The sequence below is a fragment of the Mesoplodon bidens genome (assembly GCF_964165515.1).
Source record: "Mesoplodon bidens genome assembly, chromosome: 14".
NCBI lineage: Eukaryota > Metazoa > Chordata > Mammalia > Artiodactyla > Ziphiidae > Mesoplodon > Mesoplodon bidens.
In genome coordinates, this window is record NC_138170.1 from 88002505 (window position 1) to 88017006 (window position 14502).

The window sequence follows — 14502 nt, forward strand, 5'->3', positions numbered from 1 at the left end:
GAGATTTATTAAAGCGAGGACATTTGTGTGTACATCTCAGAGTTTCTAAAAGCCTTCAAGTCTTGAACAGGAACATGAAAATGAACACCATAGAGCTGGTAGAAGAAAGAATATTTGAGGGCCCATCCAGGGCTGCCTCGTGTGGTCCAGAAGCACCATCTAAAGATGAAAACGCCAACTTAACACCCTCGAGAAACCAGAGCTGGCTCTTTCAGGGGTGGGTGTTGTGAGCGTGCGTTCACAGCCTGCACGGAGCCCTGTGGTCCTGAAGCTCCAGGGGACGGCAGGGTCCGAACAAGCACCGACAAGCCCCCTCCTCCATCCTCTGCCCCCGGCTGAGGGGCGTGACCTTGGAGGTTTAATTTCCCCACATTCTCGCAGCCAGCAATTGGCAGGCCAGGGATTGAACCCCATCAGTCGAACTTGAAACCCTGAAAATAATAACAAACCTTTCAAGAAGGCCAGGCCTCTTTCTGGGAATGTTTATTCTTTCCTGACACTGTGAAAGCTCTGAAAATGAGCCAATAACATTTTCTTTGTTTTCATGGTGACAAAGGACATTTTAAAAGCCTCTTTTTTATCAGATGATGCATTTGTAAATGGCTTAAACACACATAAATTACTCCAAAATCCTTTTCTCCTTTTGTTTATAATTAGTAAATTCTGGTTTTCATTTGCATGATTTTGATTAAAATGCCTACTTAAATTTGAACAGAATATGTCAACCTCCTCCTGCCTCTATCAAAAAAAAAGACATTAAAAAATTTCTACTCGTGTTTAAATAAAAAAATTTTAAATAAATTTGCACTAGGCGCTTAAATTAAGAAGACTTTAAGGATTTTTTTCTTTTGACCAAAAAGCAAGGCCACATGTATATTATTGGCTGGTAGGAAACATTTCTGCTTCTTGATACATTTTCGAAACAGAAATGCGCACGGAGATTGGCTTCTCTTAGAATGATTTTATTCCTTTCAAAATTTTCTCCCTCTGGGGTTAGGGGTGTCTCCACATGAGGTGCCATTTGGGAAATCAGTTAAATTCAGTCATTTAAGTCATTATTGAGGGAATAGTCTTGAGATCAAACTTTCAGTTCATGAACAGCTGTTACTTTACTGACAGTCAGGCCAACAATCTGATTCAGGGTATTGTTTTGATGTAAGGACAGCGTCAAACTCCTTCTGCCTCAAACTCCTACTTTTAAACCCTGATTCCACTTACACACATCATCAATTTCTCAACCCTTTTTCCCTCAATGCCTTTTTTATTCTCCCACAGCACAGTCTATAAACTTAAACCCTTCATAGGCTATGCCAAGTATCAACTCTATACCTGAGATCTGTAATCATGTTCCTTTTCTCAGGACTAAATGAAAATTGGCAGTTTCTAAATACCAACAACTGATTGCACATCTAACTGTCAAACTGTGACACTCACACCCTTGAACTCAGCCCAGCTGCATGAATGCCCAGCATACTCCCTGACACTCTCACTGATTTTGAGAAAGTCTGTCTGTAAGCAAGTAATCTGCTGGCCTTAACCCAACATCCAATATCCAGGGTGGCTTTCTGAGTGGAAAGCAAATTGAACTATCTTAGAAGCATTCACATTTACTAACCATTTTTAATTTGTGATTTTTGTCCTTGCCAGGAATTCAGATGCTCATTGAGTGGGGTGGGGAGGAGCACAGGGCATGATCTGAGTGTTACTGCTGGGTGGTAATATTGTCACTAAATCATCTCATCCTGGTTTATTGAGAGTTAAAATTTAGTGAAAAGAAAAATTTTTTTTCTTAATTTTTGTCCTTAATTCTTACATTCCTGGTGGGTGCAAATGCAGCTGATGTAGGTTGAAGTGAAAGTGTCTTTGTAGGACGGCTTATTCCTGAGATGGCGTATTTAAGAAGTTCCACGGAGGGCAATGATCATAAAACTCTTTTTAAGAACATCTGCTCCCATTAGCACAGTGGCAATGTGGTAGTTAAGAGGCTGCACGGAGTTTCCTGGAAAGGTTTAAGCACAGGCAGCGTAGGTGCCCAAACTAATCTCAGCGTGTCAGCTGACTTGGCTTGTTGACTGAGAGAGATCTGTGCCCTACTCCCTACTCAAGTCAGTTAAAAGTAACAAGGAGTTTAAGGTAAATCAAAGCTACCTGTGTGCCCGATGATGGTCTGAAAGACAGCTAGTCTAATTCCCAGGGCTGGCACAGGGGGCTGCCCGCACCGGCCTCCGGGGCCAACCAGGAGCAGGGCTGGGAGGGGTCACTGTGATGGGCCTGTTGCAACGCTGCTGTTTTGAGTTTAGACGGGGACCAGCCTCGGGCCACCGTGTGTGCCTTTTCACGAACAGTCTCGCATTGTGTTCGGATGGTGGGGAGGCCCTGCGGTGACTGTTTCCACTGAACTTAAAGTAATAACGGAAGGGGTGGGAACGTGGGGTGAACACCTGGGGACCAAGGTGCTGCACGGCTGTGGAGGAGGGGCAGCTGCCCCGAGATCACTGGTCCCTGGACGGCACCGCTATGCGCGGAGGGGAGAAGGGGTCCGAGCCGCACCTGGTGGTGGACGAGGATGGGGACGCCCCACGAGCCCAGTGGGGACCCTCCAGCTCCATCTCACCTCCTCACCCAGGGAGGCTCAGCATTAAAGAGACTTTGGAACTGTATAAATAAGTAAGTGACTTGTTCAGGGGTTTGATGCCTTTCAATGTGCCTTTGTAATTGCAGGTGCCCCACTCCTGGCTGCGATGGCTCCGGGCACATCACCGGCAACTATGCTTCCCATCGGAGGTATGCACGGCTCGCTCCCGCAAACACCCCCTCCATGCTCGGGACCCCTAACGGGGGCTCGGGTTGCCTCCACTGGTGAATTAAGGGTCTAGAGACCCTCGCCCACAAAACGGGGCTGTCCCCAGGGGCCTCACTTAGAACACCAGCTCTCGGGACCACGGCCCCCCTCTGACGTCCTCCTCATGGTGCCACCGGCTCCATCTGCAAGAAACGTCTCTCCGGTCACCCAGGAGCACGTCTTTCTAAATTGAAAAGGGACTAGAAAAAGAGCTAGGATGTTATAAGATGCCAGAGAACAGCCATTGAGAGAAAGCATGCTAATCCCACTGAGAGTGGATCCCTTAAGTATTGAGATTTGAGCCCCAAAGCCGTTCGGTTACTATAAGCATGGATCAGCAGAGCTGAACACACAGAAATGCTTGACCTTACAAATCCCAGGCCCCGCCGGTCCCAAAGAGCAGGGAGCTGCTAAGGACAGAGTGAGGAGTCAGTCGTACGAGACGGCAAGCGGCCCACGGTCGCTGAATAGTTTATAAACGTCTGTCGCACACCAGGCCCTACGTTAGAAGTGGATTGAAAGAGCCTTTTGGTACAACATCTGCACAAAGCTGGGTCTAGACCCCGCGGGCAGGAGCCAGAATTCCTTGTCGTGTTCAGTCAGGATCCACAAGCCAAGGTCAGGACAAGAGCCTTTCTGAACGGAGAGCCCCGTAACTCGAGGTCTCCAGTGCGGGAAGGGGCACTGCGTCTAGCGAACAAACAAGCCCTGTTACAGCACAGCTGTCTCCTCGCCAGCCTCTCAAATCAGACTATAAAGTGGGCAGTCGGAATGTGGGTGAGCCCTTCGGCTTTAAATGCTTCCCCAAGACAAACAGCAACAAAAAGGAAGAGAAGAGAGAAAGGAGTGGGGAGGAGAGAGGGAGGGAGGGAGGGAGTCAGGACAGGTGGTGTGGGTCACCCCACAGCCCGTGCACCGTCCACAAGCAGAGTGGATTGTGTGGGTCACGGGGCGTCCACACCGTGTGGCCGCCCGAGTGACCAGATCCCGGCGTTCAGAGCAGGGGGTGCCCCCGGGCTGCCTGGCTCAGCGTGGCTTAGAGACGGAGCTGGCAGGGTGGGCTCTTTCCTCCTTAAGGCCACAGGCTTCTGTGTTCACTTTCCAACCATGTGGGAGCATCATTTCTGTGGCTCAGGTCTGGGGAAAGTAGGGATTATGATGACCAACAAGGAGAACTGGATTATTCGATTTATGGGTGGATTCTTCACCCTGACTTGATGAAAACGCCGCATTCTCTAGACCAGGGCTGTCCACCTGGGCAATGTGGGCACTCGGGGTGAGATCATTATTTGCTCTGGGGGCCGTCCCATGTGTTGGAGGATGGTGGGGAGCATCCTTGGCTCCACCCACTAGATGCCGGTGGCACCTCCATCCCCATTCGTGACAACTAGGTGTCTGCAGACATGTCCGAATGTTCCCAGGGCCACTGCCATGCACCACAGGGTCGAGAGGAGCCTTGCCAGGTTGTCTTGCTGGTTTTACTGGGCGGCCCAGAGCCAGCTGCTGTATTGTGAATATAGAACCAGGGTGAATACATTCCAAAAGGGATCCCCAGAGTAGGATCACTGGTTTAGAGAAAATGAAATAAAATAAAATAAAGCTCTAGTTAAGTATCTAAGTCAAGCACATTCTATGCTACTCTTTATTTTAATTTATCTTAGAATTTCCAGCACTGAATAATGCCTGCAAACTAAAAGTGAACATTTACTGGTCATTTCATATCCAAATGTCTATTTTACTACTTTTCTTTGGTTTGACATCATGTAAATTTATTCATAATTTAAACATGTGCATGCATTTAACGTACATCTTAGAATGGTGGGTATATTCATATAGCGTAAACTTGTGAATGAAACGTAATTTAAGCTATACTCTGTGCCTGGACTAAATAGCACCAGGATTGCTCTGTACATTTGGAAAGTAAATTTGATTTGGCTTTCAGCACATTTCAGTGCTACATACAGCCCTACAGGGGGTGGCATATTAAAAGTAGAGCACATTTCGCAGTATCATTTATCCGAGAATACCTTCCACGCATAGAAGTTAGAGTGGTCCTGAGCTCTTGGCTGAGCAGAAGTGGAGCTAGGGTAACAGTCCTCTGCACACTGGACGCTGCAGAAAGACAGAAGCAGCCCCCCAGGCCCGATGACCCTTGAAGGTCGTAAGTACACATAGAAACACGCCTTTCAGGGTTACTCTTACTTGATCCATTCCCAGGAACATGAGGCGATGTTACCTACATGCAAACCACAGGGAAATTCCTCTCAGGGACCGATTCCTCAGCCTTCTGCTAAATTGTGCCAGGATACCTGGCAGCCACAGGCACCTCAGAGATACCACAGGTTCAGTTCCAGACCACTCGCTGCAATACAGCGAAGACCACGATAAAGCGGGTCACACACGTTTTTGGTTTCCCAGTACATATAAAAGTTATGTTTATACTGTAGTCTATTAAGTGTGCAATAATAGCATTATGTCTAAAATGACGTAATTACCTTAGTTTTTAAAATGCTGTATTGCTAAAAAAATGCTAGCTATCATCTGAGCCTTCAGCAAGCTGTAGTCTTTTTGTAATAGTAACGTCAAAGATCATTGATCACAGCTCACCATAACAGATATAACAATAATAGAAAAGCTTGAAAAGTGCGAGAACTATTGAAATGTGACACAGAGACACAAAGTGAGCGAGTGCTGTTGGAAAAATGGAGCCAAAAGAACCTGCTTGACTCGGAGTGGCCACAACCCTCAGCTGGTGAGAAAGGCAAGGTCTGCGAAGCGCAACAGAAAGAGGTCTGCACGCCCATCCTCAGGCTCCAGGGGGAAGAGCAGTCACAGCACGAGGACCCTTGGGTCCCCCTGAGCAACTGTGGCTGGGACTCCCCCATCCCCGGCCCCCAGGCCGAATGCACACATGCAGATGCTCTCTACATTACAGGAGGTCCCTTCTCCCTGCTGTAGCTGCCACCGAGGACTGTGTGTCCCAGGCACTGTCCCGGGAGCTAGGAAAGTCTACTTGGCCCTGACAGCCTCAGAGCCACCCTGAGCAGCAGGTAATTTCATTTCTCTCTGCACTGGAGGAAACAGGCTCTGAGCGATTACGTGTCGGAGAGAGAACTCAGCCGAGTGGCCACCGCCAGTGTCACACGTCTGGTCGTGGACGGACCTCTGCACCTGGGAGGCCTGCGAAGTTCACACAGGGAAAGGAGGGCCACCCCACCGCCCCCAGGGCGGGGTCTGGTCTGCCTTGCTCTTGTTTGGGCTGTAATGGTGATGTGGTTTTCTGTCTCAACATCACCTCTGAAGCTTTTTTAAGTCCATTTTAATCAATATTTTTGACCATCTCTGATGTTCTATCAAAAAATCCCCATCCTCAGAAGTTTTGTCTCCCCTCTGTCCTCAGCAAAGAAACCTCACTCAGCATCGCACACAGAGGAGTTCAGGCTGTGTCTTGGTCTTCGTGTCTTCAGACCACGATAGAAAAACCCATTGCTTCAGCTCTCTCCCTCAAGGATCCTATTTCCAGGCCTCTTTTCTCTTCTCCTGACCCTTCTCCAGGCTGGCTTGTTTCTGCAGTTTCCAGACAGGCTGGCACAGCAACCTCTTGGCCAGGTCCTTCCTGTGGCCTCCCCAGGCCTCCTCCGATGCCATCCTCCCACCTGCAAATAACAGCAGACCCCACGGCCTGGAGCGGGTGCTCCGAGGCAGAGGTGGCACCCAGGTTTTTCACAAATGGTGATGCTGCACGAATCTGACTCCCTCGGGACCCCTCCTCATCTCGTAGAGCAGTGGCACCCCTCGGGCTCCAGAATGTTCTCTGACAACAAAAGACAAGCTGTACTGAGCACTCACTATGTACCAAGAGCATCTGCATGTATAATCTCACTCTCCGAGTATTGCTTTTCTCCTAAGGGCATGTGAGGGGCCAGCGCACGGGACCCACGCTCAGAGGTGACGGTGACCCCAGACTGGCCTGCGAGAGCTGGCTGTGGACTTCCTCACCTAGACAAGGATGCCGGGATTCCAGGCCAGCCCGTGTCAGAGCCAAGGTTTCCTCAGAGTCAGAGTCGGGTCCACACTAAGTTCCCTGCTGTGCTATTTGTTCGGTTTTGGTTCTGTTCCAGTTTATTTTCACTCCCAGCTCCGTGTCGGTGAGGACGCAGATCCTCACCTCTCTCCCAAGTTCAGGGTGAAGGAGGCGGGGGCAGGACAGGGCCAGGCTCCCTGGCCAGCGTCCCGGCCTGTGGCTTCCCTTCACCACTAAGGTCCCCGTCTGGGGACAGGCAGGAAAGACGGGCTCCCGGGCGGGATCCGCGAGTCCCACCCACCCCTTCTTGTCATTCACTGATTAACTCACGACAAACATCTAACAATGACCTGCTCTGCGCAAGGCGCTGGCCTGGGAATCAGAGGAAGAAGGGAAAATAAACACACAGGGAACTGACACTCGTGTGGACGAGCGAATGGACAGTCACCAGGATGGAGTGAGAGACGCCACGGGGTCCGGGGGCCGTGAGAGCCCCAGGGCTGCTGTCAGGATGGCAGGTGGGCAGAGAAGATTTCCTGGAGGAAGACCGTCCAGGCTGAGGCCAAGCAGACGGGGAGGGATGTGAGGCCCGAGGATGGCTTGGCCGGGACCAGGACGTGCCGGAAGCCTCCATGAGGCCCGCGTGGGGCAGGGACAGCAGGGCTGGCGGCGCCCGAACCAGGAGCCTTGGGTGCTGCGTGCAGGGGTGTGGGCCCATCCTGAAGTGAGTCGGAAGCGGGCGGAGACTGAGCAGACCGCACGTGCGTGCAGCTGAGCCCTGCTGCTCTGACACCTCATCCTACCAGCAGGAGTGACATCGACTCAGAAGGCACTCAGGACGGAAGAGCCACAGGACTCGTGGGAGAGAAAACCCGGGAACGGCCATAGGAGCACGGTTTGCAGAGGGGCAGCTGGGAGTCATCGCCGCCTGGCACCTGGAGACCAAGGAGCCGTGGCAGCAAGAGGACAGAGGAGGGTCTGGCGGGGGGACCGGCTCGGCACGAGCAGAGCAAGCCAAGCGGACCAGGGAGTTTCCAGCTCGCGGAGCCATCGAGCCGAGGCCGGACGCGGGCCCCAGCAGGGCGGCAGGAGCTGCAGCCGGTCCTGCAGTGTGAAGGCAGCGTCCCGGCTCCCGCGGGCCCCCGTGACCCGCCCGGATAAGAGCAGTTCTCACAGAAGACCCCGGAGGGGCCAGAGGCGTGAAAACACAGCCCCCACTTTCTAAATTTTTATCCAAAAAAGGAGGAGAGAGATGGAGGGAGCGGGAGAGAGTGAATCAAGGCGCACGCACCCTGTCTCTTTTGCTGTCCTGTAGAGGGTGACAGGTGAAGCAGCGGAGGAGGGAGGCCACGTGCCAGGGGAGATGGAGCGCTTGAAAATGGGGACGTGAGGGGCGGGGGGCTCCGGACCCTGCCCCGCCCCTGCCGGGAGCTGCAACTTTACAGAGAGGAGCCAGGCGCCTGCACAAACGTGGAGCAGCACCAAGGAGACGGCTGTGATGGGGTGACGGGGTGATGGGGGTGCCCCCCAAGACAGCCAGGCCCTTGCCTGAGGCCAGCGTGCTCAGAGAGAAGCCAGACCCGGCGGGAAAGCACGTACTGAGGTCAGGACGATCGAGCGGATGGCACATCCCGCCCTGGCTCAGCCCTGGGGCCTCTGCCGCCACACTTCCCTGGGGGCTCCAGAAACGGTCCAGTGCCTGGTTCTCCAGTTCTCTGCAAAAATTCCCGCTTATTCTATATAATCTCACATCTAATAGCTTAATAGCCTACAGTTAGCTGTTGTTGAACAGATAAAAACTCATATCTAGACATTCCAGCTGGCAGAGTTCCTTTAGACAACGTGAGCCACTATTTCCAAAATTCCAAAATTAATTAGAATAAGCTTGGTCAACTTGCACTGCATCTTCTGCAGATGCCACGGGAAGCCCTATTCAGGTAAATGGGGACGGATGCCCAAGACACGCCCCCTCCCAAGACGAAGGGCTCTGGAATCTGGCCACAGGAACGCCACTAAGAAGGAATGGGGAGGTGTGTGTTTCTTCCTCCCCGTGGCCCCTTCTGTGCAGAAAGCTCATCCCCCTCTGGCAAGTCAGCCCAGCTTCTCCTGGCGACTCCTGACACCAGTTTCTCCCACCCAGGCTCTGGGCGCCCTCGCGGGGGCCTGACAGTGTCTGAAGGCCTAGGGGGAGCACAGAGGAGCTGCCCCCAGGATATCGTTTTCATGCCAAGAAGCACCAACTGCTGGAGGAAACTGCGTCAAAGCCCCATCCACAGTGAAAGGGGCTTGCAGGGTGCACAGCGTGGGCGCTTCCTGAAATCACGCTTCTTCCTTAGCCTTTCAGGTTGCCCGAGAGCCAAGAAGAGCGGCATCAGGATAGCACAGAGCAAAGAGGACAAGGAAGACCAGGAGCCCATCAGGTGTGTGGGCCAGGGGACGGGGTCAGGGGAAGCCGGGGGCTGGGGGGCGGGGTCAGTGGAAGCTGGGGGCCTGGGGGTGGGTCAGGAGAAGCTGGGGGCTGGCGGGGAGGTCAGGCTTGGAGAGGTCGGTCAAGCGTGAGGTCACAGCATTGAAACCAGACCATGCACACCTGCTAACTGACCAAAACCATCCTCTAAATGACAGGTAAGGTGATAACCAAATATCCATCCATCCGATGCTCTGAGTAACCTAAGTATAAGAAAGTTCCCTCTACCTTGGATGGGAAAAGCAGTGTAATTTACTGGGAAAGGCAGGTCCATAAGAGCATAGGAAGTTATTAACTACAACAGCTAAAGTGAACATTTGGCTGACTTCCAGCTTAGGAAGGTGGCTTAGCTGTCTGTACTCTGCTTCTCGCTAAGGGGGGATGGAGAGCACGGTGGATAGAAGGCTAGCCCCCTCCCCCTCCCCACAGGCATTTGCCCCGAACCGCTGCCCGGTGAGCCTGGGTCTCAAAAGTCTGTGAGATAAACCTGTTGCCATCTTCCTGAAATTTTAATCTCATTCATTCAGTGTCTTTGGAGCAAAGTTTTGATTAAAATTAAAATGTGTTTGCGGTTTGGCTGTGAGTCCTCAGCCCTTTGCCATAACCTGCAATAGAGAAGTTTCAGAAGCACGATTTAATTACCCTGTTGTTGAACCTTAGCTCCAAGCAATGATTTTCCTATTTATTAAAAAAAAAAAAAAAGGTGCTCCTGGGGTACCTCGTGACAAAGCTATGCCAGGAAACTTAACTAAATACCACCTCTGCTGCTCAAAAACCTATCTAGCTGGAGGGGTATCCTGTGGTCTCAGAAAACATAGCCAAACAAATGAATATTCTCTAACTCCTGAGAAGAACACAGGTTTATACGACAATCTTTTAAAAATAATCCTGCAGTTTCCCATTGACTTTGCACATCTCCACCATAAAAGCTGTGACTCGCCTCTTGAACAGATGCCCGCATCTCACTTGCTCCAACAAACTGGTTCTTCCTTTTCACGCACGGCATCTGCATCCCTCACTAAGCCTGGACTGTCTGTTCCCGGAAACCTTCCCACCTGGCCTGGACCAGGGTTTCCAGGAGGGTGAACTACTGCACGGCTCCACTAGGTGGTGTCTTCTCGTGACTTTTCTTTTTCTTTCCTTCTGCTGCAGTAGAGGATGCTGGTTTGTCTCTCCTGTCAGGTTAACTTGACCTTGCTGGGGGGCCACCAGGCGTAGGGTGGCGAGACAGCCAAGCTTGCCCGTCTGTCCCCCAGGTGCCCCGTGCCCGGGTGCGATGGCCAGGGCCACATCACCGGGAAGTACGCCTCACACCGAAGCGCGTCCGGCTGCCCCTTGGCGGCCAAAAGGCAGAAGGACGGGTACCTCAACGGCTCCCAGTTCTCCTGGAAGTCCGTCAAGACGGAGGGCATGTCCTGCCCCACGCCGGGCTGTGACGGCTCCGGGCACGTCAGTGGGAGCTTCCTCACGCACCGCAGGTGAGTGCGCCCGCCCAGGCTCTGTGCCGGGGGCGGCGTGGGGAGGCCGGGGGCGCCGCTTGGCCCGCGATGGTGCCACGCCCACCCCTCAGGTTGAGAGAGGAGACCCCGGAGACTATGATACCAACTCATGACATTCTGAGGCTCGGGAAAGGAAGAAACAAACAAATTTGTTTTGAAAAGCACACACTGGTCCTACCACGTCTGTATGTACGTAGAGGTTTCCGAATGTCTTTGATCAGGATCCGCAGAAAGAAATAGGCTGTCGTTTTACACGTGCGCGACACACACTCACAGGAGTACCTGTGGATTTAGTTATTCGTTTTGGCTGAATATTGCAGGCAGGTCCCACTCGAGGAAAGTGGGTGGCACTTGGTTACAGGGGCCTCATCAGATACATCAGAAAACCTACAGAAGGGCCAATCATCGCCATTGATTGTTATTTGCTTAATTGTAAAATATCTATATATGCGATTACGTTGCCTTAGAAGAAGAGGCTTGCTCTGTTGAAGCACGTGGCTCCCTGTAGAAGTCAGGATGAGTGACTGACGTGGACAAATCACAGGCGTGCCCCAGCTTCCCAGGATCCAGGTGGGGGGACACAGCATCACACATGCAACGTAAACCCACGGGGCTCCCTCAGCCTCTCCGACCACAAACCCCGTGCGCCTTGCCTCCATCTGAAAAACTGCATGGAATACACAATGAGCTAAACGGAATGATGCATGACGATGCGCCTTAACAGTTTTAGGAAGTGATTTTATTGTAAATGAAATTCCTGCTCGGGTAGAGACTCAGACGGGACGAAGGGGCCTAAAGAGAGACGTGAGTGTCTTTCCCTGACTCTCCCCAAGGCGGGGAGTCCCCGCGTCCCCCCATCAGAAAGCGCCCTTGAGCAAAGAGGCACGCAGCCCGGCTTAACGTGCCCAGGGGCACAGAGACCCCTGACCCCCATGGCACTCCGGTTTCTTCTTTCTGATAGAAATAGATCCCAGTGTTTCCTAGGCGTCTGCATGGGACAAGGGCTGGCCCTTCGCCAGAACAGCCCTGGGCCCAGCTGGTAGCAGGCGTGTCCTTGGCCGGCAAACGTCTCACTCCTGCTCAGAGGGAGGGCTCGGCCTGCGGCCCCCAGTCTCCACTCTAGACGGGATGTTACCCGGCAGGGAACTCCCTTCTGCTGACCTCTGTACCAGAGTGTCCCTGTGCCAGAGTGTCTTCAGGGTACCGTCCTAGAAGCAAAAATGCTAGTTTTTACATGTTGATAGGAAGTGCCAAAATGTCCTCCAAAAACTGCCTACTTCCTTAAGTCTTGGGCAATCAATAAAATTTTTTAAAAATTTAAAATTCCTGCCCACATGACCTATGGATGAGGGTATACCTGGTTGGCTAATCTGACACAAATGAAGACAAGCTCCACTTCTCTGATTAAACGTAAGCACTCAGTTTCCAGAAACTACAGCAGAAGAGGGGGGCGTACGCGTAACTGCCACCTGTGTGGCGTTTGCTCGTTTCCAAGCCTTTGATTGGATTGTTGCCTTAGAGTCGGAAGAATAACCCTTTGTTCAGAGCCACCCAGCAGATCCTACTCGCCTTCGCAGGCTGGTTATTCAGCGCGTCCTCAGGGCTCGCAGGGAGGACAGTTCGAGGGCCCCAGACTCAAGTTGCTACCACCAGGCAGGACCCTCGGGGCTCACCCCTCCCCCCCATGCTGCTGGGCTCACCCCACACACCTGATCACCCTCCAGATTCACACCCAAGTGCCAGGACAGAGGTGATCTAGTAAAGACACCCAGGCTTTCCTTGTTCCTGGCCTTCTCTGTTTCTTTTCCCCCAAGGGACACATCTCCCCAGGGCCTCTGGTCAGGAGGTGGGTGTTGATTCAAAGGCGCCTTTGCCTTGAGCAGCTGGAGGGAATCTCTGGACAGGTCTAGTGAAGACAGGCACAGCCGGTGACTCCTGTGACTTGGGCAGAATCTCTCTCACCTAGAATTCCCCGTGACGCACCCTTGGGTCTGCAGACAGCTCACCCAGAGCCCCAAGGAGGGGCCTGGGAGGAGCTCCCCGAGTCCAGGGAACAACCAACCAGCCTGGTCTGCCCAGCCTGTTCTGAGAGGCGGGACTCTGGTCCAGGGCACCACAGCTCCACCGTGAGATGGAGCTGGAGGGTGGACCTTCAGAGCATCTCAGAAACAGCTCCATGGGGGCCCTGCTTGTGGTGGGCAGAGCCGCGCAGAGACTTTGATACTTTATTTCACTGTGAAGCTTAATCAGAACAGTCTGACCTGCTACCTGTCACCTCTGAGGAGGAAGATTATGTAGATGCTGCGTGGAAATGGTTGGGAACCCAGGGGTGTCGGGTGACGGGCGGGTGCCCTCCCTCCGCGTGTGAATCTGTCTGGCAGGGCGCGGGCGTGGGGTGGAGTGGTTAGAGAGACGATCAGGACCCTGAGACAGCTGACCTGCATTTTTTTAATTGTGCTAAAAAGCACATAACATAAAATTTACCGTCTTACCCATGTTTAAGTGTGAGTTCAGGGGCAGTGAGCACAGTCTCACTGCTGTGCAGCCACTGCTACTGGAGCCCTTCACCTTCCCAGGAAAACCCTGCCCCCACGAGACACGCCCTCTCAGCTCCCGCCCCCGGCCCCTGGCTCCCACTGTCCAGCAGATCTGACTCTCTGGTCCTCACCTAAGTGGAATCACATGGTGTCTGACCCGTGATCGCTTATCTCGCACAGCATAGCGTCCTGGGGTCCCCCCACATTGTAGCCTGTGCCAGAATCGCCTGCCTTTTAAGGCTGAATCATGTCTTGTTGCACATCAGCCTGCAGTTTTCAACTGTTGAACAAGTTTTCATTTATTTTATTGTGTAGATGAAACGTTGTTCCCTGGAGGTGTAAGAACCGAAATCCTGGGCAGGAACGTGGCTTGGGCACAAACACGGGCTTGGCAGGGTTTCCGTACGCCTCTTCCCCCGGAGGCCCGGGACCCGTCGGACGTCTGGTTCCCCAGACCTTTAAGGCCTCAGTGAGGAGGGGCATCCCAGAAAGACATGGGTGGTACCCTGAGATGCAGGGCTCCTTGTACAACCCATGTGCCATGAAAGCAAAGCAGCTTTTAGAATCAGGAAAAGAGTAGAAGGAAACAGAAATTCCTGTTTTATTGCCTTTTTCCCTCCAAGTTGTGACCACCCAGCGAGATGATAAAGGATCACTTCCTAAGGTGCGTGGATGAAGGGGGAGCACCCGCCCTGGCTTCCGGGTCCCGGGAAGCCCACTCGCCCCACTTTCCTCTTTGAGAGGTGACCACACGGATATTCTGGGAAAAGGACATTGAGAGGTGACAAGTGCCCTGAGCTCCCACAGTCCCTGTTGGCTGCAAAATCATTTCCACTCATTTCTTCCGTGTAAGGATGGGTGGGAGGACCTCCTCCCGGTCCCTGTTTCCCGGACAGATCTGCTATAAAGGACTAGGGATTGGCTTACACTATGGTTAGGATTGGCTGTGTCACAAACGGCGGTGGGGTGGGAGACAACACCTGGGAGTAGCTCGTAGGGGCTCGGGAGCAAGGGAGGGTTTTCTAGGAGGGGTGAATCTGGATACGAGATTTACCCGAAGGAATGAAACCAAGGGGTGAAAAGAATTAAAGGCACAGAGTGGTCACGGGGACTTGATGAGGCCAGATCTTGCG

The 14502-nt window shown here is 52.6% G+C and overlaps 1 protein-coding gene across 7 annotated transcripts in view; it reads left to right on the plus strand.

Annotated features, from left to right (window-relative positions):
• The window catches only part of MYT1L (myelin transcription factor 1 like), a gene marked incomplete at both ends in the record, with an annotated part of 135710 nt that overhangs the window by 97732 nt on the left and 23476 nt on the right, over positions 1 to 14502 (plus strand). For all 7 annotated transcript variants that reach the window (XM_081255098.1, XM_081255099.1, XM_081255100.1 and 4 more), the window contains 3 exons: positions 2722 to 2784; positions 9203 to 9286; positions 10590 to 10811. In XM_081255098.1, the coding sequence (XP_081111224.1) occupies positions 2722 to 2784; positions 9203 to 9286; positions 10590 to 10811 (369 nt within the window). The remainder of the gene's footprint in view (positions 1 to 2721; positions 2785 to 9202; positions 9287 to 10589; positions 10812 to 14502) is intronic.